Source organism: Rana temporaria, chromosome 9 (assembly GCF_905171775.1).
Source record: "Rana temporaria chromosome 9, aRanTem1.1, whole genome shotgun sequence".
Lineage (NCBI taxonomy): Eukaryota > Metazoa > Chordata > Amphibia > Anura > Ranidae > Rana > Rana temporaria.
In genome coordinates, this window is record NC_053497.1 from 72,761,915 (window position 1) to 72,789,354 (window position 27,440).

General features: G+C 40.8%; 1 protein-coding gene across 4 annotated transcripts in view; it reads right to left on the bottom strand.

The window, feature by feature from the left end:
• FGF13 (fibroblast growth factor 13) overlaps positions 1 to 27,440 on the bottom strand; it is a 497,159-nt gene that overhangs the window by 434,374 nt on the left and 35,345 nt on the right. Inside the window, exons 1-2 of one of the 4 annotated variants that reach the window (XM_040323769.1) lie at positions 2,665 to 2,811; positions 2,111 to 2,301 (exon numbers count right to left, since the gene is read on the bottom strand). In XM_040323769.1, coding sequence (XP_040179703.1) covers positions 2,111 to 2,159 — 49 coding nt within the window. In that variant the 5' untranslated portion in view covers positions 2,160 to 2,301; positions 2,665 to 2,811. Of the gene's footprint in view, positions 1 to 2,110; positions 2,302 to 2,428; positions 2,453 to 2,664; positions 2,812 to 27,440 lie in introns of those variants that run through there. The other 3 variants (XM_040323774.1, XM_040323772.1, XM_040323770.1) reach the window with 3 other exon arrangements.

Sequence of the window (27,440 nt, forward strand, 5' to 3'; positions counted from 1 at the left end):
ATTTCAGTATCTTTAGGTCAAATACAATTTAGGAAAGCTCATCAGCTTACAGCTGTTCTATTAAAAAAAACTACTGCAAACCATTATAATATACAATAAAGGCTGGTCATTTTTGGCAATGTGCTATAAGGTACTGCAAAGATTTGGTGCATATTCTTTTCCTGCTGAAAACATTTTAGATATATGTTGTAGTAATTTCTTATATTATAATACTCCCAAAGCAACAAAGTAAATAGATACAACATGCATATGGATAGCAAAAAATCTAATATAAACCTTTGCTGATTTTTAATATATATATATATATATATATATATATATATATATATATATATATATATATATATATATATATATATATATATACACACACACAACACAACTAACTTGCACATTAACATAAGTTAATAAAATAGTTATGCTAGTCTGACTATTTTTAGACATATATATATATATATGTGTGTGTGTCTATATATAGATATAGATCTATATATAGATCTTTATACATATACACACAGACAGGATGACATAATAATAGATAGACTGGGAAACAAGCAGGTGGTACTTTGCTTATGTGTTAGATAGATAGATAGATAGATAGATAGATAGATAGATAGATAGATAGATAGATAGATAGATAGATAGATAGATAGAAAAGCAGCTTACCTGATACATGCATGATACATAAGTATATACAATATATATACCTACATCTCTCTCTCTCTCTCTCTCTCTCTCTCTCTCTCTCTATATCTATATATATATATATATATATATATATATATATATATATATATATATATATATATATCTCTAAGCAGCTTACATGATACATACATGCATGATACATAAGTATATATATATATATACCTACATCTATATATAGATGTATATATCTATATATAGATCTATCTATATATAGATCTATCTATCTATCTATCCATCTATCTCTATATAGATAGATAGATAGATAGATAGATAGATAGATAGATAGATAGATAGATATTGACAGGATGGCATAATTTAGGTAGATAGACAAACATGGTAGTGCGTTGCATGTATGATAGATAGATAGATAGATAGATAGATAGATAGATAGATAGATAGATAGATAGATAGATACACATTTAGATTTTCAGCTTGCATGATATTTAAGTATATACAAATAACAGTAATAATAATCATCTTCATAATAAAAAAATAAAATAAAAATAAAAGATATATATAGCAGTATGTTCATGTTATCTTACAAACCTATAGGAATAACTTAACAGATGCAATTGTCCCCCACCCCCACCCCTGGGGGAAAAGTTTGCAAACTCCTGAATTTGGAGTGGGCAGCTCAGGGTCCACCATTGAATAAGTGCACTGCCTGCTGTGTGTCTGTGTGTCTGCCCACTTTCCAGGTGAACTTCTATGTGTCTAGGCTGACTACCTCTGCATTAATGCTGCTCCTGCTGCTGGTGTTGAGGATGCAAATGAAACTAATGCAGTTGCAGTGTGATACACCTCTCCTCCCCCACCCCCTCCTCCTGCCCTCCTTGTCTCCATGGCAATTGTCACCCAGTTTACATCCAGCAGCAAAGGCAGTCGATTGCAAGGCAATAGAGGGGGGGAAGCTACATCTTAACAAACATTCACTTCTAACCCTTTTCTCCATTTGCATCATCTATCCGAAAGAAGAAGCGTCAATCGCTTGGTGTCAGGGGGGGTGGGTGGGGTGGTGACATCATATGCCCCCTGGGTACCATTCATTCAGAAGGGGTCTGCAGCCTGTAACAAAGTAGCGATCTGGCAATGAAAAGGTTGTCACAGGGCTGTCATGGCTGATCTTAGCTGGCAGCAGAACTTCTAAAGGTTATAGGGGACATTGCAACATTGGGGACCCCTGCATGGGGCTGACACTGTTGCTCCTATAGGCATGCAGTATATGTATAATAAAGTGAAGGGGAATTGAGGGTGTGTTTGGGGTGTCATTGTAGATCCAGTGTCACACAAGGAGGATGACAGCACCATAAAAGGATCCAAGGTAAAAGGTCACCAGCACCTGCTCACACAAAGATCTCTCTCTCTCTCTCCCATCCATTGAAGTTGATTATCAGCTGCTTACCCTTAGAAGCATCTTTTTCTTCCTTCGCTTTGATCACCTTGCCACTCATAGATCCCAGTTTGCTTGTAAAAATTCCCAAATGTGATCAAATTTCCTCTTGGATTGGATTCAGATGAACAGGTCAGACAATCCTCCTTGATCCCCCCCCAACAAATGTCTTTATGCAGGTGTCTGATTGGCTCCCCCGATGACTAGAGGAATAAAGAGAAAGAAGAATATATATGATGGTGTCCCCAGAATAGGAGAGCACAGACAAAGAGACGTGATCTACCTTTATTTCTTCTACAACCCACCCCCACCCCCAATGCATGCCATCACCTCTTAAAGCCACAGCAAGCCTAGACACCAATGGCACACAAAGATGGAGAGGAAGGAAGACACATGGCTATGGATGGGGACAATGCTCCTGACACTGTCATCCTGCAGGGAAGAGACAAGGCATGTCATGGTGAGATGAGATGGTCAGTGAAGGGTTAATTCCCTGGGCACTCCATACACAAGCTGTGGGCAGGTTGGTGATCACCATGTAAAGGTGGGTACTGTGTGTGCCTTACCTTGCCCCCCTCTGCTCCTCTGCCGGTGACAAGTAATGACAACTAGCAGAGATGTTCCGGCTCAGACATCGGCACACAAAGCTGCCTGTTGTAGTAAGAGATCGGGAGCTCGCCGACGTCACATCAGACAGGCTGGGCTGGAAATAACCTCCTTATATCCGCCTCCTTCTACAAATAGAGGGAAAGTGGGGCTCCGCCTACTAGAGCGGACCCCATGGAGAACTCCACCCTGCCCTGACCACTAACAAGGTGACAACTCCACACCCGACCCCTGGGATCAGCCAGTGTCTAGGACTATGGGAGGACCAGCGGAGCCTTGTTTAGTATGTCATGTACTAAGGAGACATACAATCTCTACATGTTCTGCACAATCTATTATTATGGAAACCCTAAGAATCCACTATTTCTTTCCATCTGGTAAATATATCATTCAAAGAGTTGTCTTATGTCTGCTGGACAAGTATAACAGATACTTGTTGATCCTGCCAGAAATGTAGTGAGCTGATAACTAAAACTGGAGAGTGCATATCTTTATATATGTGTATTTTTTTTTATATATCTGTATATTTATGTATATCTATATATCTGTATATTTATTTATATATTTATATGAATGTGTATTTATATATCTGTATAATCTGTATTTTATTTATATTTATATATCTGTATATTTATTTATTTATATCTATATATCTGTATGTATATATATATATATATATATATATATATATATATATATATATATATATATATATATATATATATATATATATATATATGTATATTTATATATCTGTATAATCTGTATTTTATTTATATTTATATATTTGTATATTTATTTATATTTAAATATCTGTATATTTATATATCTGCATATTTATTTTTCTGTATTATTGATTGTTGTATCTGTATTATTGATATATCTGTATATTTATTTATATATCTGTATATTCAAGTATAACAGATACTTGTTGATCCTGCCAGAAATGTAGTGAGCTGATAACTAAAACTGGAGAGTGCATATCTTTATATATGTGTATTTTTTTTTATATATCTGTATATTTATGTATATCTATATATCTGTATATTTATTTATATATTTATATGAATGTGTATTTATATATCTGTATAATCTGTATTTTATTTATATTTATATATCTGTATATTTATATATCTGCATATTTATTTTTATGTAATATTGATATATCTGTATATTTATTTATCTGTATTATTGATTGTTGTATCTGTATTATTGATATATCTGTATATTTATTTATATATCTGTATATTCAAGTATAAAATAGATACTTGTTGATCCTGCCAGAAATGTAGTGAGCTGATAACTAAAACTGGAGAGTGCAAAATCTGTATATTTATATATGTGTATTTTTTTTATATATCTGTATATTTAAATATATATATGACTTTTTATTTATATTTATATATCTGTATATTTATTTATATATATGTATATTTATTTATATATCTGAATTTGTATTTATATTTGTATATCTGTATTATCTGTATTTTTATTTATATTTATATATCTGTATATTTATTTATATTTAAATATCTGTATTATTGATATATCTGTATTTATTTATATATCTGTATATTTACTTATCTATATATATTTTTTATATTTAAATATCTGTATATTTATATATCTGTATATTTATTTATATTTAAATATCTGTATATTTATTTATATTTAAATATCTGTATATTTATATATCTGCATATTTATTTATATTTAAATATCTGTATTATTGATATATCTGTATATTTATTTATATATCTGTATATTTACTTATCTATATATTTTTTTTATATATTTAAAAATCTGTATATTTATATATCTGTATATTTATATATATATATCTGTATATTTATATATCTGTCAATCTGTAATAGACAGTATCATGATGTTAAATCTACAACATGGAAAAACTAGTACAGTACCATACCACTAATTGCTCCACAATGTATTTTTTTTTCTCAAATTTACATGCCAGACACATTGGGGTTGATTTATTAAAATTGTAGAGTGCCAAATCCGGTGTAGCTCTTCATAGAAACCAATTAGCTTTCAGGTTTTATTGTCAAAGGAGTTGTAAAGGCAGAAAGTTTTTTTTATCTTAATGCATTCTGTGCATTAAGATAAAAAAGCCTTCTGTGTGCCGCAGCCCCCCTTAGCCCCCCTAATACTTACCTGAGCCCCATCTCTGTCCAGCAATGTTCACGATTGTCTCAGCCGTCCGAGACTCACACTCCTAATTGGCTGAGACACAGCAGCGGCGCCATTGGCTGTCAATCAAAGTCAGCTACCCAATCAGGGGAGAGAGGGGGTGGGGTCGGTTTGGGGCTCTGTGTCTGAATGGACATAGGGAGCTGTGACTCAGCTTGGGTGCCCCAATAGCAAGCTGCTGATTGTGGGGGCACTCAATAGGTGGGAGAGGCCAAAAGCAGCAAAGAGGGACCCGAGAAGAGGAGGATCAAGGCTGCTCTGTGAAAATCCACTACACAGAGGAGGTAAGTATAACATGTTTGTTATTTTTATAGGAGAATAAAGCAAGACTTTATAATCATTTTAATTGAACAAGCTGAAGTTAAAAGCTGATTGGCTTACCACAGCACCAGATTCTGAGTGCTCCAGTTTTAGTATATCAACCCTAATCTATTCAATGTGCCACTGCTGACTGTTCTCTGGAGACTACAGAGCACCTTCCCCTGAAAGAAGAGGGCAAGGCATTGTCCTAGCGTGATAAAGCTTTTTTTGTTCTTTAGATTAATATTAGTTTTAAGTATTTAAATGAGAAGTAGAGTCAAAGCTTGTTTGGCTGTACTTCTGTGAATTACAGAAGTCTAGGTCGTTCTAAAACCTGCTGTAGGCTGATGTCACAGAGCCAGTCCAGGCTCGGGCAAGAATGAGACCATATAGTTGCGATCTGCCCACATGCCTGGACTGGCACCTTGCTCAGCCTCTCAGCAAGACTGATTGACAGTCACCAACTCTCTGCTATACAAGAATAGGCTGCACACCACGACTATAGTGCAAAATCCTTTATTAGGACATCCAAGAGTGGCATCGCAGGGACAAGGTGCCCGGGAGACACGTTTCACACTGTTGTGATTACACAGGTAAGTCTAAATGATGTTTCTTAAATAGCCCCACCTTCAACTGCAACAGGTCTATCGGAAAAGCGCGAATCGTCTTTTACTAACACAAAATCAGCTAAAGCAGCCCAAAGGGTGGCGCCGTTTGAATGGAACTTTCCCTTTATAGTGCCGTCGTACATGTTGTACGTCACCTCGCTTTGCTAGAGCATTTTTTTTAATGATCGTGTGTGGGCAACGTCGTTTTAATGATGAAGTTGGAAAAAACGTCGCTTTTTTACAAGCCGAAAAATGATCGTGTGTACGCGGCATCAGATACAGACTTCCTATTACTGTATTTATTGGCGTATAACACTCACCTTTTTAGCCTGAACATAGAGGGTAAACTGTGCCTGCATGTTATACGCAGGGGGCTGTGGAAAGTTTTTCCCTGAAACTTCCCTCCTAAAGTAAGGGTGCGTGTTATACCCCTGTGCGTGTTATACGCCGATAAATACAATAACTTCAATTCACATAACATTACTTAAACATGTAGAATATAGCGCATACAACCACAATAAAAGTATTCAATAACGTAAATAAAATACATATATATATATATACATATATATATATATATATATATATATATATATATATATATATATATATATATATACCGAAATATAAAGATATACGTAAGCCATCAAGTGAGGAACCAACCCCTTGAAAATGGAAATACAAAACTGAGTGCGAATATCAATTGATACACACAACAAAGTCTAAAAACATTTAAATTCAATAATATTTAATCTAGAGCAGGGGTAGGCAACCTTTTGAGCACAGTGTACCGAAAAATGTTTTCAAAGAAATTAAGCATGCTGATTTTATAACAAAAAAATGTCAACTTCACACTCTCAATCACGAAAAGGATTTTTTTATAAACTAAATGCTTTAAAATACTTTAGTAGTGAGAAATTAACATCATGCACTCTCACACCTCAGATCAGCCCCAATTCCTGCAACTCCACACTACATATCAGCCCCAATTCTGCAAATCTGTTTCACCACTGTACCCCTCTGTTCATCTGCCCCAGCACTGTACGGTACCACCCTGCTAATCTGCCCCACTAATGTACCCCCTTTCTCATCTGCCCCACCACTGTATCCCCTTGCTTTTCTGTCTCACTGCTGAATCACCTTCTCATCTGTCCTAACACTAAACCCATCTGCTCATCTGCCCCACCACTGTAACTTGCTTTCTCATCTGCTCCAACAATGTACCTCCTGCACAGCTGTCTCACCTCTGTACCCTCCTGCTCTTCTGCCCCACCTCTGTTCCCCCTGCTCCCCTGCCCCACCACTGTAACCTCCTGCTCATCTGTCCCACCAGTACACCTCCTTTTACATCTGCCAAACTGCTCTACCCCTCTGCTTTTCTGTCCCACCACTGAACCCCCTTCTCATCTGGCCTAACACTTAACCCCCTGCTCATCTGGCCCAACACTGCCCCCCTGCTCATCTGGACCAACACTGCCCCCCTGCTCATCTGGCCCAACAATGAACCCCCCTGCTCATCTGGCCCAACAATGAACCCCCCTGCTCATCTGGCCCAACAATGAACCCCCCTGCTCATCTGTCCCACTGCTGAACCCCCTTCTCATCTCTTCCACCACTGTACCTCCCTTCACATCTTCCCCACCGCTGTACCCTCCTGCTCATTTTCCCCAGCGCTGTACCCTCCTGCTCATCTGCTCCAACACTGTACCCGCTTCTCATCTATGATTTGCGTGATATGCAGACTGGTAATAGGAAGCAGAGATGAGACACATCTACCTGTCCTGGCACACTCATCCTGCTGATCCAACTCTTGCATCTAGCCCACATGTTTGTAAGTGATGTATGTGATGCATGAGGTGTCACATACAAACATCTGGAATGGATGCACAATGATGAGTTCAGGTCAGGGGCATTTTCTGAAGCAGTGGGCCCCTGCAGCTGAGAAAAAGTGTAGCGTAGGAAAAGTTGGGTGTGATTTTGCATTGCACTGAATACTGGCTGTGGCTCAATGGGACACAGAGTGCAGGGGTTGAGTCACAAGTGACACAAAGGTTCAGGAATAATTTCAACAAAGTTCCCAGAAGCTCAACAGTAATTCCACAAACTGTCACCCGATTGTGGTTTTCTCAATCACAGTGAAATCCCTTCTTTCTGAGATTGATAGTGGCAACCAAGTGAGTCATCTTCCATCAGATGGTGGATGGGACTAGCATTGACTGTGATTGGCTTAAACAGTGGCCAATGACAGTCCTCCTCCTCCTGGAAACAGGGGCCACCTGCCCCTAGCAGAACTGCACCCAATCTCTTCCCCATCACAAAAGCTGATGATCGCAGCTACAGCAAAGTTAAAGAACCAAACTATGTTTCCCATATTTTGCAATGTGTGGGGGCACAGTGCCTCCCCCTCAGTGCATGTGTGATGTGGGGAATTCTGAAATTGGAATGCATTAGTGTCTCACTGACAGGGCCGTTTAAAGGAATTAGGGGGCCCCAAGCAAAAGGGACATGGAGGCCTCCCCTGCACGAACAGCGCAGAACCACAGCAAGCAGAAAACCAACAGCCAGGTGGATGGAAGGGGTGATGGTGGGGCAAGATGAATCACTAGTGCCCCGGCATAGCATGAAATATAAAAGAGGGCTCCATATGGTGTAGATCAACCAATGAATTTTATTTATAAAATTTTATTTATAAAAAGATCTTACAAATCAGTGTAAATATAGCCAATAAAAGTGATCACAAAATGGTAAAATATGAATAAAAGCAATGTGCCAGCATCTTTATGCTTCCCACATTGCTTTTATTCATATTTTACAATTTTGTGATCACTTTTACTCCCCCCCCCCATGTTTTGTTCTATTCTCACCTCCCCTTCTTACCTGTAGCGTGGCCGAGCTCCTCTTCCTCCTGTCAGTCAGGTGTCCTGCCGTATTTTCGGAGACTCTGCGTTCCCGGCCGGACTGAAAGGAAGTGAGCACTCACTGAATCTTCTGTACCGCACGGTACTCGGCCGGACTGACAGGAGGAAAGAAGAGGAGCACGGCCACGTTACAGACTGGAAAGGGGAAGTTGGGGGCCCCAGGCCAGCTCGGGGCCCCAAGCAATTGTTTGCTTTGCCTGTCCTGTAGCAACGGGCCTGCTCACTGACACTTCCCTGTGCTGCTCTGCTGAGGGTAGGGAGTTGAGTGCTGGCAAAAGTGGCTTAGTGTGCTGCTTGCAGCACCAGTGACGGGGGTTACCTACCCCTGATCTAGACAGTATGGATGTATTGTAAATAAAAACTACAAAATACTACCACAAAATAAACAACATCAATAATAGGCAACACTGTTTATGAGGATTAATGCATGTGCATATAGTGCATGTAGCATAAAATCACCAGCAAAAGACAACAGGGAACAAATGCCCCTTGTAATGCTAAAATAAAAAAAAAAGGCATCTAAGCACACGCAGCCGTCCAATACTGTTTCTTCAGTCAGCCCATGTAAAAATTGGATATGTCTGGAACATAGCAATGTATAGAATTAGAATTGTCAAAGTCACCAAAACCTGCACCAAAAAGGGAACGATAAAAAAAAAATATATATATCTATACATTTACTGTATATATAAGCACACACGTGTATATATGTATACATACACTGTAAATAATACATACTAAACATATATAAATGAACCACAATAATGTCCACTATAAGTGCATATATATATCTGGGAGGAGGGTGGTCCGAAAAAGGCTCCCCCATCGGAGAGAGCAAATTATATCATTGATCATAAAAATGACACACATCCCACTCAAAATTTAACCCATACGGGATGCGAGTTTGGAGGTGAAAAATCCTCAGACAGAGGAGTCCAAAGATGTCACCACCTCTTTTTGGAACCCTAATTTTATCAATCACCTGCACACGCATAGCTGATACATTGCCATCATGACACATATTAAAGTTCTTTGCCACAACGGTCGGAAGCTTTTTTGTCAAGCTATAAATATGTACAATAAAGTGATCATGGAGGCGTCTAGTGGTTCTACCCACATACTGAATGTGACACAAGTGAGTAGATAAACCACATAACTGGTGTTACAGTTATAAAACAAACAAATGTCATATTCCTTCTGTGACACATATGAGCAGAATTTATTACCTTCCATAATATGACGACAACAATTACATCCCGTGGCTCCACACTTAAAGTTTCCCTTAAAATGCAGTCAAGTAACTGATTCAGTTGAGCCCTGGGAACCAAGCGATCTGCAGTGTTTGATCGCTCGGTTCTCAACCTTAAAGCAGGCAGGGGGCAGATGCAGCATTGGAGCGATTCTGCAATCCACCTAGGTAAGTATGATTCTAAAAAAGATCCCAAGTACATACATAAGTATGAATTTTTTATTGCATTTCAGCTTGTACCAATGTACATGTGCATATCTCATACCTAACTGATCCCTGTGGAAGCTGCAAATCACTGTAGTGGTAACCACTAGTAAAGTGATAGCAGCAGTTATCCAGATTCGGTACTTCGCAGCTGCCCTTCAGCGTAGTAACCACGGGTGATCACTCACTAAGCACCCCTGCCACTCATAAAATACGTTGTATTTTTTCAGTGATTACCAGACATTCTCTGATTGGACAAGGTAGACAGTGACTTTACACACTTCACACAATCCACCTCATCCAATCAAAAAATGCCTTGTATTTACTGAAAAAAATACAAGCCATTTCCTGAATGGTGGCAGGGTCAAGGGATTGACCTTCTGTGGCCAGTGCACAGGAAGGGCAGCCGCTCAGCACTGCATCTGAAGGATGATACTATCACTGTGTACAGTGATATCTTCCATCAGGGATCGCTCAGTTGCGCATAATTACATTAATCCAAGCTTCACCAATGTAACGGCAATAAAATTCATACCAAACTCCAGCTTTAATGTGTTCATGAAATTTTACAAGTAATGTTTCAAGTAATGTTTCATATACCAGTAATACCTGGTGATCCTGTCATGAAGGTCTTTATTCAGGAACTTCCTGTTATAGGGTGACAACGCACTGTAGTTGTCTCCCAGTTGTGCTCTTCAGTTGTCACCCTATTACAAAAGCTTCAAAATAATCAGGAAACCCACCCTAAGTAATGCCAGGCAGACGTTGCAGTGTAAGCATGCATAAAGGAAGTGACTGCAAGCAGGGTGCAGAAGATCAGTAGAACTGATATGCAACAAAAGATGACACAAATGTGAAAACTAGTATTTCATTTAAAAAATGGTAGTCATTTATAATATCCAGTGCTTCAGTAAATGAAATGTCATTCAGTTAGGGTTTACAGCTATTTTTATGCAAAAGTCTAATTTTTGCAAAGTTGATGTACTTTGTGTGTCACAGTCCCGGGGCATGATGGGACTGTGACGTCATAAGGGGCGAGGTCACCGGATGACATCAGCCCCATGCCTATATAAGTCGTTGCGCACCGCGCACCGTGCACACGGCATTACAGTGGGAGAGAGCGTTGAGTCAACATTGGAAGAAGACTGGAGGGAAGAAGACGACAGAGAAGACCGGGCACTCACTAGTAAAAGAGCAGAAGATAGCGGAGGAGCCCGTCAGAAGACACCGGAGAGAGGGGAGAGGAACCGAAGAGCGGGAAAAGAGGCCGGAGAAGTCGGAAGAGACCGCCAAAGTCAGAAGAGCCCCCGGAGCCGTGTAATAAATTACTTTAAAAACCTTTGTAGTGTGTTTTCTATTAACACTTTTTTCCACAGGCGAATACTCATTCACATAGGGTGGGGAGTCGGGATCTGGTGGCCCCCTTATTAAAGGGGGCTCCCAGATTTAGATAAGCCTCCCGCCCGCAGACCCCGAACAACCAACGGCCAGGGTTGTCTGGAAGAGACCCTTGTCCTCATCAACATGGGGACAAGGTGCTTTGGGGTGGGGGCGTAGTGCTGCCCCTGCCCCAAAGCACCAACCCCCCCATGTTGAGGGCATTTTGGAAGTGGAACTTCTGCTTTAAGCACTCCTCACCCCCTGACATACCACATTTGGCATGTAATTGTTTTGGGGGGGGGGGGCGTGTGTCATCTTTTTAGTGGGATTTCCTGTCCCACTTCCTCCTTCCAGGTCCTCGGCCGCCTACTGTAGGTGGCCCTACCCTGCCAGTGATCTTCTGGGACACAAAACAGGTACCAGAAGTTTGCTGGCCAATGGCAAAATGCAGCGCGACTTGCGCATGCACAGTGCGCGCCCAGACGTGAAGCTGTAAGCTGTCACGGCCGGGTGCAAATAGATATGACAAATACTTGTCCTGCATATTCACATAGTTTAGAAATTGGTGTTCCCAGAAAAAATCACTATAAGCATTGGAAGGGCACTATGGATAATTCTTTAGGGAGAACAGGAGACCTATATAATACTTCTCCATTTTTCATGTTTGTGCTTTCAATTGCTGAATGCTTGTTCAATGTAGTTATTCAGAAAATATTGTAGTCATGGTCATCCAGGCAAGTAGAATTCACAGAAACTGATTAGCAATGGCAGCCTGCTTAGTTCTTTCTGCTGACATTAAATTGTTGAGAAAAGCCAGTGGCAATGTGCAGCACTGCCAAGCAGCCGGCATTTTGTTGGATTTGTTGTCAGCAAAGCTAATCATTTCTTAAATGTGTGTTCTGGCCTAAGGGGCCTGCTGTATACAGGTACCTACACCAAAAAGGTTTGTACCAGGCTGTCATGGACCCATGACACAGGCATCTACTGTACATCTTACACATCCCGTGTTGGTCATGCCACTGACTGCATAAGCCAGAAAAGACAAATAAAATACATAAAGTAGTTATAGCTCTATTTGTATACTGATAGACAGAGGATGACAGAGTGATGAAAACATCATTTCTTGACATCTTGAGTTATTGCTGTACTTGTTAGTCTGAAAGGTCTGCTATCTGTGTGTGTTCAGGCTATGGGATCGATTTACTGGAGTGTGTTCACATAGCAGAGGCAAATTTCACGTAACTTAGTGAATGAGCTAAAAGGTGTGTTTATTTTGAATACCCAATCATATACAAAGGAAAAAAGCAGGATTTGGGATTTAATGAAATTTGATTATTGAAGTCACCAAAGCATTCCCCAAGGACCGTTTACACCGATTCACGGCATTCTGGTGCATTGAATTAATTCACGCACAATAACGCATATGATATCAAACCAAAAAGTGTGTTGCGCTTAGGCAGCCTATTCAAATGCATAGGCTGACAATGCGCCAAAGCTGGGCAAAACAAACAGAACATGGGCAGTGCATTAATATCTGTTGTGGAGCACATCAATGGATGAGCATCCATCAGGCTGGGTTCACACTATACTACACGGCAGTAGTACGACTTTCATCCTACTTTGCTCTGCGACATCAGTCCTACATTGGTCCTACATCCATCCGACTTTCATGAACAGGATACTACTTTGATCTGACTTTGTGACAGTCTGACTTGTCCTTTGACCAATCAAAACAATCCCAGTGCGAGATAAATTCTTTTTACTTCTGCTGTAATCACCATGTCGGATGTCAAAAGTCAGATGGTAAGGACAAGGATCCTACTTTGAGCCGACTTCAATGATATTCAATGGGCTGAAGTAGGATCAATGTCGGACCAAAAGTAGTACAGGGAGCATTTCCAAAGTCGGACCGACTTGTGTCGGACCAGTTAAGACGTGCAACATGAGCTCCCAATGTCGGAGCGTTTGTCTGACCAGTGTGAACCCAGCCTGAGTCCTTACCATCCGACTTTTGACATCTGACATGGTGATTACAACAGCAGTAAAAGGAATTTATCTCACACTGGGATTGTTTTGATAATTATATATATATATATATATATTAGGGCTGCGGAAATTAACGATTAATTGGTCGATTAATCGTTAATTTCTTTGGTCGATTAAAATTATTTTGATCGATGACGATCCGCGGAGTGAGCTCCGCGGTCTCGCCCATAGGAAAGGCCGCGGCTTCGGCCTAGCTCCGGAGCCGTGGCCATCTTGGTCCTCCCGGCGGCAGCCGAGTAGCGGCGCGCTGACGTCATCATCACCTGCCCGCCTGCTTGTATCTTCTTCCCTTGCGCACGTGTGTCCATCAGCTACTCTGCAGATGGGTCTGCCTGCCTGATAGTCAGGTAAGAAAGGACAACCATCTGTGTGTGGTAACATTTCGGGGCAGATGTATATATTCCTGGAGTATGGGGACAGATGTGTATATTAAAGCATGGGGGCAGATGCTGTAATGTACACATCTGCCCCCATGCTGTAATGTACACATCTGCTCCCATGCTGTAATGTACACATCTGCCCCCATGCTGTAATGTACACATCTGCCCCCATGCTGTAATGTACACATCTGCCCCCATACTGCAAGAATATACACATCTGCCCCCATGCTGTAATGTACACATGGGGGCAGATGTGCATATTCTTGCAGTATGGGAGGCAGATGTGTATATTAAAGCATGGGGGCAGATGTGTATATTACAGCATGGGGGCAGATGCTGTAATGTACACATCTGCCCCCATGCTGTAATGTACACATCTGCCCCCATGCTGTAATGTACACATCTGCCCCCATGCTGTAATGTACACATCTGCCCCCATGCTGTAATGTACACATCTGCCCCCATGCTGTAATGTACACATCTGCCCCCGTGCTGTAATGTACACATGGGGGCAGATGTGTATATTCTTGCAGTATGGGAGGCAGATGTGTATATTAAAGCATGGAGACAGATGTGTATATTACAGCATGGGGGCAGATGCTGTAATATACACATCTGCCCCCAAACTGCAAGAATATACACATCTGCCACACAACTACTTTTAGCTGATCTCCTTGAATTGCAACTCTGCATTAGCCACTGGTAAATGTGGTGGGGGCAGTATGGGGGGCAGATGTGTATATTCTTGCAGTATGGGGGCAGATGTGTATATTATTGCAGTATGGGGGCAGATGTGTATATTACAGCATCTGCCCCCATGCTGTAATGTACACATCTGACCCCATGCTGTAATATACACATCTGCCCCCATACTGCAAGAATATACACATCTGCCACCATACTGCAAGAATATACACATCTGCCCCCATGCTGTAATGTACACATGGGGGCAGATGTGTATATTACAGCATGGGGGCAGATGCTGTAATATACACATCTGCCCCCATACTGCAAGAATATACACATCTGCCCCCATACTGCCCCCACCACATTTACCAGTGGCTAATGCAGAGTTGCAATGCAAGGAGATCAGCTAAAAGTAGTTGTATCTGTATGTGTTAATTAATCGAAATTAGTCGATTAATCGATTAAAAAAAAAACGATTAATCGAACACAAAAATTTTAATCAGTCACAGCCCTAATATATATATATATATATATATATATATATATATATATATATATATATATTGCACTCTGTATGTTTGTTATGGACACGACTAGCACAATGTATTCCCCAAAATAGCATAAAAAAAAATTGTGTATGTGTATATATATATATATATATATATATATATATATATATATACACACACACACTGTATATACTAATCGCTGTATTTTTCCAACTCTCCTGACCTTATGCAAGTCCTCCTGGCACGAAATTCAAAAGTTATGTAAATATATGTTAAGTTTGCGGAGCCGTGCCATTCTGCCGACGTATATGTGCAGGAGGCGGTCGGCAGGGCCACCATCAGGGGGGTACAGGCAGTACACCTGTAAGGGGTCCGGAGGTCCCCAGGGCCCGGATAACAACCCGCCCCCCCTTTTTTTTATAAAATTTTTTTTTTTTTTTTATATATTTTATATATATATATATATATATATATATATTTATATATATATATATATATATATATATATATTATTAAAGGGCCCAGAGGTCCCCAGGGCCCCGGATGGCAACCCATTTTTTTATAAAAAATAAAAAAAAATTATATTTTATTTCTTTTTTTCTTTTTATTTCATATATATTATATATATATATATATATATATATATATATATATATATATATATATATATATATATATATATATATATATATATATTATTAAAGGGCTCAGAGGTCCCCAGGGCCCCATGTGGCAAACCAACTTTATTTAAATTTTTTAATAAATGTTTATTTTTCTATTTTTGTTTATATATATATATTTTTTTATTTTATTAAAGGGCCCAGAGGTCCCCAGGGCCCTGGATGGCAACCCCCCCAATTTCAGGCGGCAGCAACCCCCCCCCCCCCCGGTTCTCTGCTCCAAGGGGCCCATGCCTGAAGCTGTGTAAGGGGCCCCATAATTCCTTATGGCGGCCCTAGCGGTCGGCAAGTGGTTAAATGTTTGTTTTTGGGTCTTTAAGTTGCGATCTAAGAGTGGGTGAAACCAGGGCCGTCTTAATAGCATCATGGGCCCCTGGGCAAAGTAATGCTCTGGGGCCCCTACAATGATGACAGTGCAGGTAAACAGACATCAAGTAGGTAGGAGGCAGACTGCCTCCCCTGTGTATCCATCATTCTCAGTGCCATCATGGGGCCCCCAATTTCGGGGCAGCGTGGGCCCGAGGACCAGCTGCTTTGGGGAAAGTGCAGGGGCCCCCCATGCAGCTGGGGCCCCTGGACAGTGCCCAGGAGTGCCCTCTCATTAAGACAGCCCTGGGTGAAACAACATGATTTCATAAACAGGCATCTGTATGTTGAAGGATTTATATCTTTTAGGTATCTGTGTTTTTGAAGCTGACTCTTGCTGGTTCTTCTGTAAATGCATGACAAACTATCCATTGCAGCATCACCTTCTGGAAGTCTGCTAGTTTCACCAATCAGTTATGAAGTCAGTATGACAGTTAGTGACAGATGTCTCTTCTTCCTGGAAAATGTTTTCACTAAATGGTGTCACCGTTTCCCATCTCAAAAAGTTTGGGGTGTATGCGAGGACCTACTCTGACTTGTATTTTCTGTACTATGCTACCGAACCCAATAAGCATTTTATCCAGCGCTGTCCGCTATTATATTCGCAATGCTTGCTTGTCAATTAATTTTGTTTATCCACTGCAGAATACAGTCATTTAAAAAAAAAATACAGTATTCTATAAATAATATGAGAAATCCTGAAATAAACAGCTGGATTCATCTGCTTCTTGCTAGCCAGATGCTTCTCTCCATATAGAGCGACAGTAAGCTGTTGACTCTGAATCTATAGGACGTCAGACTGCACTGTTAAAACATTCATGACCAGTGCGAAAAGATTTGGTGTGATTTTTTATGAACCCTTACACTGCTGCCGCGGCTCAGTCTGCCAGTATTTCTACAGCTAAAGCAATGGAGCGGAGTGGCCAAAGCAATTCTGTGGGTATTTTTAGAATATTATTTGCCATTAGGCTTTAGGCATCAAAATAACATTTTAATTTCTGTGCGGATTCTTTCAATCAATCTACATTTAGCTTTATATTTGCATTTAAAGCTGAGTTACCTACAGGTTAACGTGATTGCATCGTGTCTCAGACTACAATCATTCATCTCACCAGCAAGAGGTAACACTTTACTGTGTTGAAGCAGGGGGAGTATGCATATGCTTAAATACCCATTCATAATACAGTGAGACAGAGTATAAATTATGCCGTGGCATCAGCATATTTGGTTAACTCTTTCACTTAGTCTGATTGAGCTCTAGGGCTTTTTCATTATTCCAAGCACGTAAATATCCAAGATTTTTTTTTTTCAATAAGGCCCCTTTCACATTAAGGCGTTTTTCATGCGGTACAGCGCTAAAAATAGCGCTGCTATACTGCATGAAAAAATCATGCCCTGCAGGCTTCAATGTGAAAGCCCGAAGGCTTTCACACTGAAGCGGTGCGGTAGCAGGAACGCTCCAAAAGTCCTGCTAGCCGCATCTTTGGAGCGGTATAGGAGCGGTGTGTTTACCGCTCCTATACCGTGCCTTCCCATTGAAATCAATGGGAAATCGCGGTATTAACCCTTTTTTGGCCGCTAGCGGGGGTTAAAACCTCACCGCTAGCGCCCGAATATCGCAGTAAATACGACGGTATAGCGGCGCTACAAATAGCGCAACTATACAGTCACCCCGGCTCCACCGCCCAATGTGAAAGGGGCCTTACTCAGTGATGATGTGCAAAGTGCAATAACCCATAGCAATCTGAATATAGATATCTTTTTTTTACGTCAAAATGTTCCTTTATTGAGACAAAGAGTCAAGGCATGATACAACATTTGTCCGAAATGGACCAAATCAAAAATATACAGTACAGGTAAGATTCAATACAGGGGATAACATACACATCAACTATGCAACATTTCACCACATGCAACGGGGTATCTTCGACAACTCACTGGATCAAGAGCCAAGGCAAGAAAGATCAAAACTCATCTCTTTTGATATCAAAAGAGACAGGAAAAAACGAGCGCCCAGAGGCGATTTAGTTTGCACGTGTTGCGCTATATAAGTTCTTCACTCACTCACTATACCCCCACACAACAGGATCCATCGCCCAGAGGGACCGTTCCAAATTATGCCGTCCATGGCTGCCAAATTTTATTAAATTTCTTGGGGCAATTTCTGTTCAAGTACGTTAATTTACTGTATATAATGGAGGCACAGCATTAATGGATTTCTACCATGATCCGACAGTGGGAGGAGAAGGGGCATTCCACCGCAAAACAGTCTCCCTCTTAGCATAGAAGAAGAGGTAGGTCAGGAGAAACTTAGTGTAGCGAGGTCTCTGATCATCATCCCGGATGCCCAGGAGCGCCAGCTCCGGGGATACAGGAAGCGTCAGCTGGAGGCGGCCATTAATAGATTCCACTACCTCAGCCCAATATCTAGCAATTTTTGGGCAGCTCCAAAACATATGGTAGAACGAACCTATGTTTTTCAGGCACCGGGAACAATCTTGTGAATGTTATGGGTAAACCTTATGTAGTCTCTGGGGGGTGTAATAGACCCTATGTAGGAATTTAAACTGGATTAACCATTCCTTGGAGGAAATCAGTAGGGCAGTACTATCTGCAATGCAGTCATCCCAGTCCTCTCTATCCAGACCCGGTATGTCCGCCTTCCACTGATATCAGAGTTTATCCATGTTGATGGAGTCAGTGCTCAATAATTGTAGATATAAGGCAGATAAGGGTTTTTGCAGTTTCTCATGAGCTAACAATTCCTCAATGGGGTCCATAGTAAGTCTGGGTGGCGTCGGGCAGTGGGCTGATTATAGATATTCTAAAGTTACATAAATTAGAGAGAGAGAGGGAAATTCTCCCTGGGTCCTACTGACAAACGCACTCTGCCATTTCCCCTATGGAATAAGCATGCACATAAAATGAGCAATTAAAATCTCCAGGGAAAATGATGCAATGTAATATGAAAATCACAGCCAACTACAGCTCATTGTTAATTACTCCTACCAGGCACATACCATACGAATGATTTAACACCTTTGTGAACATAATAGACTATTCTTTTGCTGAAAACATATCAAAATAATTATATAACGTGGAAGTCAATGAGCCAGAATTAAGACATAGTTCTGTAGAGAAATCTCTTTACATGTATTAAAAGCCTTCACATTATAAAACTATATTAGCGAAGGGACCATAAATTGTCTTCCAAGATCTAGTCACATGATCAGCCCTGCTTCCTATATAAAAAGTTGCAATAAAGAACCGCCTTGTTAGCCTTTTGAAAGTGGTGGAAATTATGTGAAAAGGTTCCACCTTCAGGGTAAACTTATGGCCCGCACACATGATTCGAAAATTGGATGAAAATTGTCGTCCGAGGAAGAATCGTACCATAATCGGATCGTTGGTACAGAGCTTTCAAGAGTCAATCACGACAATTCATCCAACATTATTTAATCGGACAAGCATGAAAATGTTCCTCGTACGATACCAGATCGTACGATTTTCGTTTAGTCAGTATAGATGCCGTCCGAAAATACAATACAAATACATTACAACATGACATCACTTACGATTTTTTTTCCTGTCGTACGAGAATTTTCGTGACTTTAGAAACCTACTAAATTTCTACTTACGACTACTAAACAAAAAAGTTGGATGATCTGTCGTCTGATTTTTGGATCGTGTTTACGGGCCATTAGACTAGGTGGCCCTGGAAATAGCAAAATTGTTGCCATTTCATTGCAGAGTCACCACTACTAGGGTTGTTTCCCCATTTATAGACCAAATGATTAGTGCTTGATATATGAAGAATGATGGACACAGAGCCAAAATTTATTAAATGGGAGAAGGAAATGTCACATGTCACAGGGGAAAAACTATTTTCTTGTGTCCTTTAATTTGAGAAGAAGGGTAGTTTTTTTAGTAACAAGTTCAGGCATCCATTAACCACTTGCGGACCGCCAACAGTACATTTACTGCTGTCCCCCAAGCACAGCGACATACCTGTACATCATGGTGATCATGCATTTACATATAGTCACCACCTCACCAGTCATATGATCACGCTGTACAACACTGGTGGCAGCATGTAAAAAAAAAAGAAAAAACTGTGACAAAAAATGACAACTTTAAAAAACTTGTGATGCCTCTTACTAAATACCTTGGACTATCTGCTTACCAATAAAGGGATCATTTAGGGGGTATTTGTACTGTCCTGACATTTTAGGGCCTCAAGAAATTAGATTGCCAGTCAGTACATCAGGACTGATCAATCTATATAATAGTTTGTGGACTGTATGGGGTTGATTTGCTAAAAGTGGAGAGTACAAAATATGGTGCAGCTGTGTATGGTAGACAATCAGCTTCTAACATCAGCTTGTCCAATTAAGCTTTGACAAGAAAAAAAAAAAAAGCTGGAAGCTTTAGTAAATCAACCCCTATAACTTTCACACAGACTAAAAAATATACACTGATTTAGATTATTTTTAGCAAAGAAATGTAGCAGACTACAATTGGCCTAAATGTATCATAAAAATCGAAAGAAAGACTTTGTTTGCAACATTTTATACCATTAAAGGGGTTGTAAAGGTAAACATTTTTTTTTCTAAATAGCTTCCTTTACCTTAGTGCAGTCCTCCTTCACTTAACTCATCCTTCCATTTTGCTTTTAAATGTCCTTATTTCTTCTGAGAAATCCTCACTTCCTGTTCTTCTGTCTGTAACTCCACACAGTAATGCAAGGCTTTCTCCCTGGTGTGGAGTGTCGTGCTTGTCCCCTCCCTTGGACTACAGGACAGTCAGGACGCCCACTAACACACAGCTCCTTTCTCTATCTGCAACATAGAGAGCGTCCTGACTCTCCTGTAGTCCAAGGGAGGGGGCGAGCACGACACTCCACACCAGGCAGAAAGCCTTGCATTACTGTGTGGAGTTACAGACAGAAGAACAGGAAGTGAGGATTTCTCAGAAGAAATAAGGACATTTAAAAGCAAAATCGAAGGATGAAGTAAGTGAAGGATGACTGCACTAAGGTAAAGGAAGCTATTTAGGAAAACAAGTTGTACCTTTATAACCCCTTTAACTAAGAATTTTATTTTATTTTTAAGAATTTTAGGAGTTTTTCGTTTATATAGCAACAAATTAAAAACCCAGTGATGACTGATTAAATACCACCAAAAGAAAGCTCTATTTTTTGTGGATTTTTTTTTTATAAACATTTAATCTGGTTACAGTGTTGCATGACCGAGCAATTGCCAGTTAAAATAGCACAGTGCAGAATTACAAAATCGCCCTGGTCATAAAAGGGGTAAAACCTTCTGGAGATCAAGCGGTTAAACATGTGAAGCCTTCTGGGTATATCATAACAGGAACTGTAACTAACTTGTACAGAGTATACAAATTATTTTACATGTACAACTGTACATCTATAAACCACATATACCCCTCATAGTACATTACAGTATTTTTCCTCAGTGTTGGAAAACATTTAGACAACAGCAATGTAAAGAATCATATCACAAAACAGTAATATGCATTAGAATTTCATCACATAATCCATGGCCTACACAGGAGAACTTCTGGCCATTAGAATATGTCTCAACAGTTTGGGTTCCCAGTCTAGAGTTTGATTGTTATCAAGCAGGTGGAATAAGAAAATAGGTCTCATTAAATGACACTTTTAAATAGTTAGACGGCGACTGGCAATACAAAAAATACAATAAACACAGACACAGAGCGCTAATAGGTCTTCCAAGGTGTGGCGTAACTGATATCAGATAAAATGGTGGCGTAAAAGGTATATATGGTATCCCAAAACTACTGTAGGTGGATGCTGCCTTCCTCAGATGTCTTAATCCGAAAGGAACTACAAGAAAAACAGAAATGGAAGGCGCGCACACCTAGTGCATTACCAGAGATAATTTAATAGGAAGAAATTTTTGTGTAAAAGTGGGTACTCACAAAATGCAACTGACAAAAGGCCATAAACACATGGACAAGAACATGGACATGCACAGAACATGGGGTACCACTAACGCGTTTGGGGGGCGTACCCTCTTCCTCAGAGCTAGGCCTCTACGAGTGGCCACGACGAGTGGCATTCCATATTCTCCCATTAGACAGTTCGTAGATGTAATGTCCTTATTGGCTTGTCACTCTCATGCTGCATTCACACGATCGGACATTCCGACAACAAAACCGTGGATTTTTTTCCAATGGATTGTTCGCTCAAACTTGTCTTGCATACACACGGTCACACAAATGTTGTCGGAAATCCCTAAAGTCAAGAGCACGGTCACATACAACACTACGACGAGCAGAGAAAAATGAAGTTCAATGTTTCCGAGCGTGTCAAATTAATTCCGAGCATGGAGCATACACACGGTCAGAATATCCGACCGAAAAGCTCACATCGAACATTTGTTGTCGGAAATTCCGACCGTGTGTACGCGGCATAAGGCTGGGTTCACACTATTGTGAATTGGATTTGGGACGTAATTGGGATGTAAGAACTCTGAAGTGAAAACTTTTTATGTTTTTTTCTCCTGTAAGATTTGCAGTCCAAAGAGCTTCTTTGATGCCTCTTTTGAATGTCTCAATTGTTTGGTGGTAAAAAAAAACGATTTCCTATGCAAAATATTTCTCAGAAAGAGTTCAAACACAGAAGTAACAAATTGTGGTCCATTGCTGAACAATAGTTCTTTTGCGTTACAAAGACTTTAGAGGGAAATGTAATTAAATTGACAGAGGGTACATTTGGGACAAATGCAATTACTGGTCACTTACTGTAATAATCTATTTATGTTATAGCAAATTGTCAGTCAACAGATGTTTCTGTGGAAGGAACTTTCAAAATCAATAGCAAGCCCACCGGAGCAGAATCAGGAAATGGCATTGGTTGGAGTGGTGGTGTGCTTATGTCAGTAGGTTTGTCATGATTCCAACAAGGAATGCAAGACATACTGTCAGTACGAACTTGGGCATCCATGCCTGGACACCAGTATAATTTGTGTGATTTTTTCTTTGTTCTTACAATTTCGTGGTGAATCTTATGCGCATGTTGAGTAAGGTCCCTGGTAATGATAAGCGATGAGATCCTTGGACAATGTAGCCATCAGCATAGGACATTTCATTTCTAATCCTGCAATTAGGTTATAGAACAGGACTCAAGTTTTTTCTAAATTTGGCCATTTGCTCTGTAGCATGCCCCATAATTGTACTTGTACTGGGAATGCACGGCAAGCTAGTTTGATGCCCTCACTATGTCTATATCAGTAAATGCAACAACCTCAACATCCTGTGTACCACCTTCATATCCCATTTACATTTAGTCCATTCCCTCTCTTTTTCATTTACAGTCATCACCATTCACTGACTCCTGTCCATACATCACTTCTTGCTTGATGCCTGTGCAACCTGGGTGCGTCCTGTTTGGGGGCCTTGTGTCCTATAGCGTTCTGCCACAGTCCCCGGTAGGGGTTGTCCCAGCCCATGGGGACCGGTTGGGGCTTCGATCCAGTGCCGGCAGCACTTGGCTACCTGGCGAGTACCATCTGGGACCTTGAATTGTTCTTGGCCCTTAAAATGTCGTATGCCCTGGATAAACCTGAAATGTGCTTATGATATTACAGATATAAAATGCAATGCATGCCTGCTCCTGATGAGCGACCATTAGTCGTGAAACGCGTAGAGCTACCATCTTCATGCTTCAATATGTATTCACTGCAATATATTTCATTGCCTAAAATAACCTTTTCCCCTACCAAGTCTGTGAAGTGTATATGTTTACCAAATTTCTTCAATAATGCAATATAGTCATGTACGATGCTTTATGTGAAAGTATTAAAATAATTAACTTAAAACTTATTCCAGATATATTATTTTCCCCCAACCCATCGTAATCTGTTCCCCGCACATGCTTCATTTAAAGTCCCGCTCTCTCCTTTTTTTTAATTATTAGGGATGGAGGTAATTGACCTATTATCTCATTTAAAGTTCCAACGTACCCTCTTCACCCCCCCCTTTCTCAATCATCCAGTGTACTAGTTGGTCTGCGTAAGGTTAAAGTGATTGTAAAGGATCTTACATACATGTCATACTTACCTCCACTGTGCAGCTCGTTTTACACAGAGTGGCCCGATCGTCCATTTCTGGGGTCCCTTGGTGGCTCTCATGGCTCCTCCAGCCTCAGATAACCACCTAGGAGAAGCGCTCCCCCAGAGGGTTACCTTGCGGGCACGCTCCCGGGTCATTCATTCAGCGTCCATAGCCGCCGAATGTATGACTCGGCCCGGCCGCCCGACCCGCATCATTGGATTTAATTGATAATGGCTGCACTGCTATCAATCTATCCAATCAAGAGCCGGGACCTCGTGGAGAGAGGGATGGCTCGTCCCTGCCAAGGAAAAATTTGGGGCTCAGGTAAGTAAAACGGGGGGGCTGGGGGGCCCGTCACCGCAACGTGTTTTTTCACACTAATGCATAGGCTGCATTAAAGCGGAGTTCCACACAAAAGTGGAACTTCCGCTTTAAGCACTCCTCGCCCCCTTACATGCCACATGGCATGTCATTTTTTTTTGGGGGGGGGAGTGGAGGCTTCGATAGGAGTGGGACTTCCTGTCCCACTTAGGAACCACCTTGGTGACTCCTCCTCTGCCCCTAGGCGGCCCCTCCCTCTAGGTGATCTTCTGTGACAAGTGACAGGTCCCAGGAGATCGCCTGTCCATTCCGGGAGCGCGTGACTCATGCATGCGCGGTGCGTGCCCAGCCATGAAGCCGAAAGCTCTGGGCACCCGGCCGTGACAATGTGAATGGAGGTGCCGAGGAGAGGAGTGGGGAGAGGAAAAAACGAAGGGGGGGGGAGGGAACAAGTTGGGACTTTAGGCAGGCACAGACTAACAAAAAACAAATAATGGGGCCCCTGGGCAATAAATGACCATGGGGCCCCAAGGCCAAAGGTGGCCAACAAGCCAAAAGACAGCGTAGAGGCGGAGTAGCCAAAATACAGGGATATTAATATCAAAGGCATAGTCGGATACGGACATATCCGGGACAAATGCAAAAAAAAAAACAATTAGCTGCATAGCGCGAAATTACGTTACGCCAAGCTTTGTGGATCGCGACGGGTCAATAAAGTTGCGTCGGGGAAAAAAAAAGATACAGCGAAAAAAAAAAATCAAAACAAAAAAAAAAATCGCGTCGCTGGACAGAAGGGTCTGCTTTTATATGGTGTAAACAGTTTACACTTTGTAAAAGCAGCCCTAATTTTGCGTTTGCAAACTAAAACTTACGGAGAAAAAACGAAGCGTAAAAGCTTCGTGGATCTCCGTAAGTGCTAATTTGCATACCCCAGGCGGCATTTCGACACAAAATGCCCCCAGCGGCGGATGCGGTACTGCATCCTAAGATCCAGCAGTGTAAGTCCCTTACACTTGTCGGATCTTCTGCCTAACTATGGGAAACTGATTCTGTGGATCAGTTCCATAGTTAGAAACAGGGATACGACGGCGTAACAGCAGTTACGCTGGCGTATCCCTTTTGAGGATCTGGCCCTGAGTTCCTGCTGTGAAAAAAGTGCAGGAACGCCGTTCCCATGCGTTCCCGCAGGACTTGAGCCTTGCTGTATACGCAATTGAATAACCATGTTTTATTTTGGGTTATTTTTCTGTCACAAGTGATGTTTTATGCTGTTGTGTCAACCAGAGTTTTTTATTTAAATCCATTGTACATTTGAACGTACTATGTAAAAAAATTAAAAGATTTTATTTAACTACCTATCTACAATTTACTGCTGCTAAAAAAAAAACCCTGGGGAAACCTTCCATCTTTTTTCTGTATACTTGGGTTGTGCAGCCTCGTTGGACTCTCACGTATGTGTTTTCTGTTTCTCCCTCTTTAATAAACTTAACAACCAGTGTAACTCCGCTTTAAGTTTCTGAGAAACAGCTTATCTACAAAAATGGGTAAGCATTTCAATTTCTGAGATTTGATTTCACTTTAGTTGTGTGTAGGACGTTCTTTGCACAGCCCAGTGAGGTGTAAGTGAGTGGTAGACACCGGTAGCATTGGTACAATTGGAGCTGTTGGATTAATACCCTCTGTTAATTGTAGACTTAGTGCAGCAAAAAGATCTCTGCCAAGTATAGCAGTGCTTTCCATTACAATGTACAATACAGCTAGCCCACTAGTCGATTGAAATTTTACAGTCACTGGCAGGCAACCAAGCACAGGAATAAGGCCTCTAAAATAACTAACCAATTTCTGAGTAAGTGCAGTAAGTGGATCATTTTCAAAGTACTTCTGGTAGATATCCTCAGGCAGTATAGAGACAGCAGATCCTCCACTGAGCATCAGGATAATAGAGTAGACCTTTATAGTGGAAGCTGTAGTAATAGTTACCGTGTACAAACGTTTATCTGGAATATGTATCTATACTTAGGATGGTACCCTCTTGGCAGTTACTTCCAGCAGTAAAAGTACAGCTGATTTTTTTCGGTGCCTCATCTTCTTGCATTGACAGCATTGTGCATCTTTTACAGAGCACACAGCATAGTTTACAATGTGCTACGTTGAAACACAACTGAAGCAGTACTTGTTTTGTGTATGTGTAGCTCTTCACTGAAGTTTAGATGATTCTCTTAAGGTTCTTACATATCATACAAAAATTGGATGGAAAATCCATATGACAAGCTGTCTGCCGATTTTCCGATCGTTAGTACGGTGCTTTCGACAGCCGATTTTGCTTTTTCCTCAGACAAAAGCTGGATGTGCAGACTATAAAATGTTTGTTGGATGTGAACTCAACATCCCATTTCTGTTTCATTCGTATGGTTTTCGTACGAATAAAATCGTAAGAAAAAGACTACGCATGCTCAGAAGTAAAAGAATCCATACAAATACATGCTATTACCTTTTGTACCACCACCCCCTCCCTTTAGAATGTAAGCTCTATGAGCAGGGCCCTCCTGTACCTTTCGTATTGAACTGTACTGTAATTGTGTTGTCCCCCTATACATTGTAAAGTGCTGCGTAAACTGTTGGCGCTATATAAATGTGTATTACAATAATATAACAAATAAAACTATTCAACACATTACGTCACTTCTGAAGTTGTATTCTGCCGTATGAAAATTTTCGTATTGAAAGTAACCTCTTCACTTTCGACGAGAAACTAGCATGCCACAAAAAAACAGACGTTC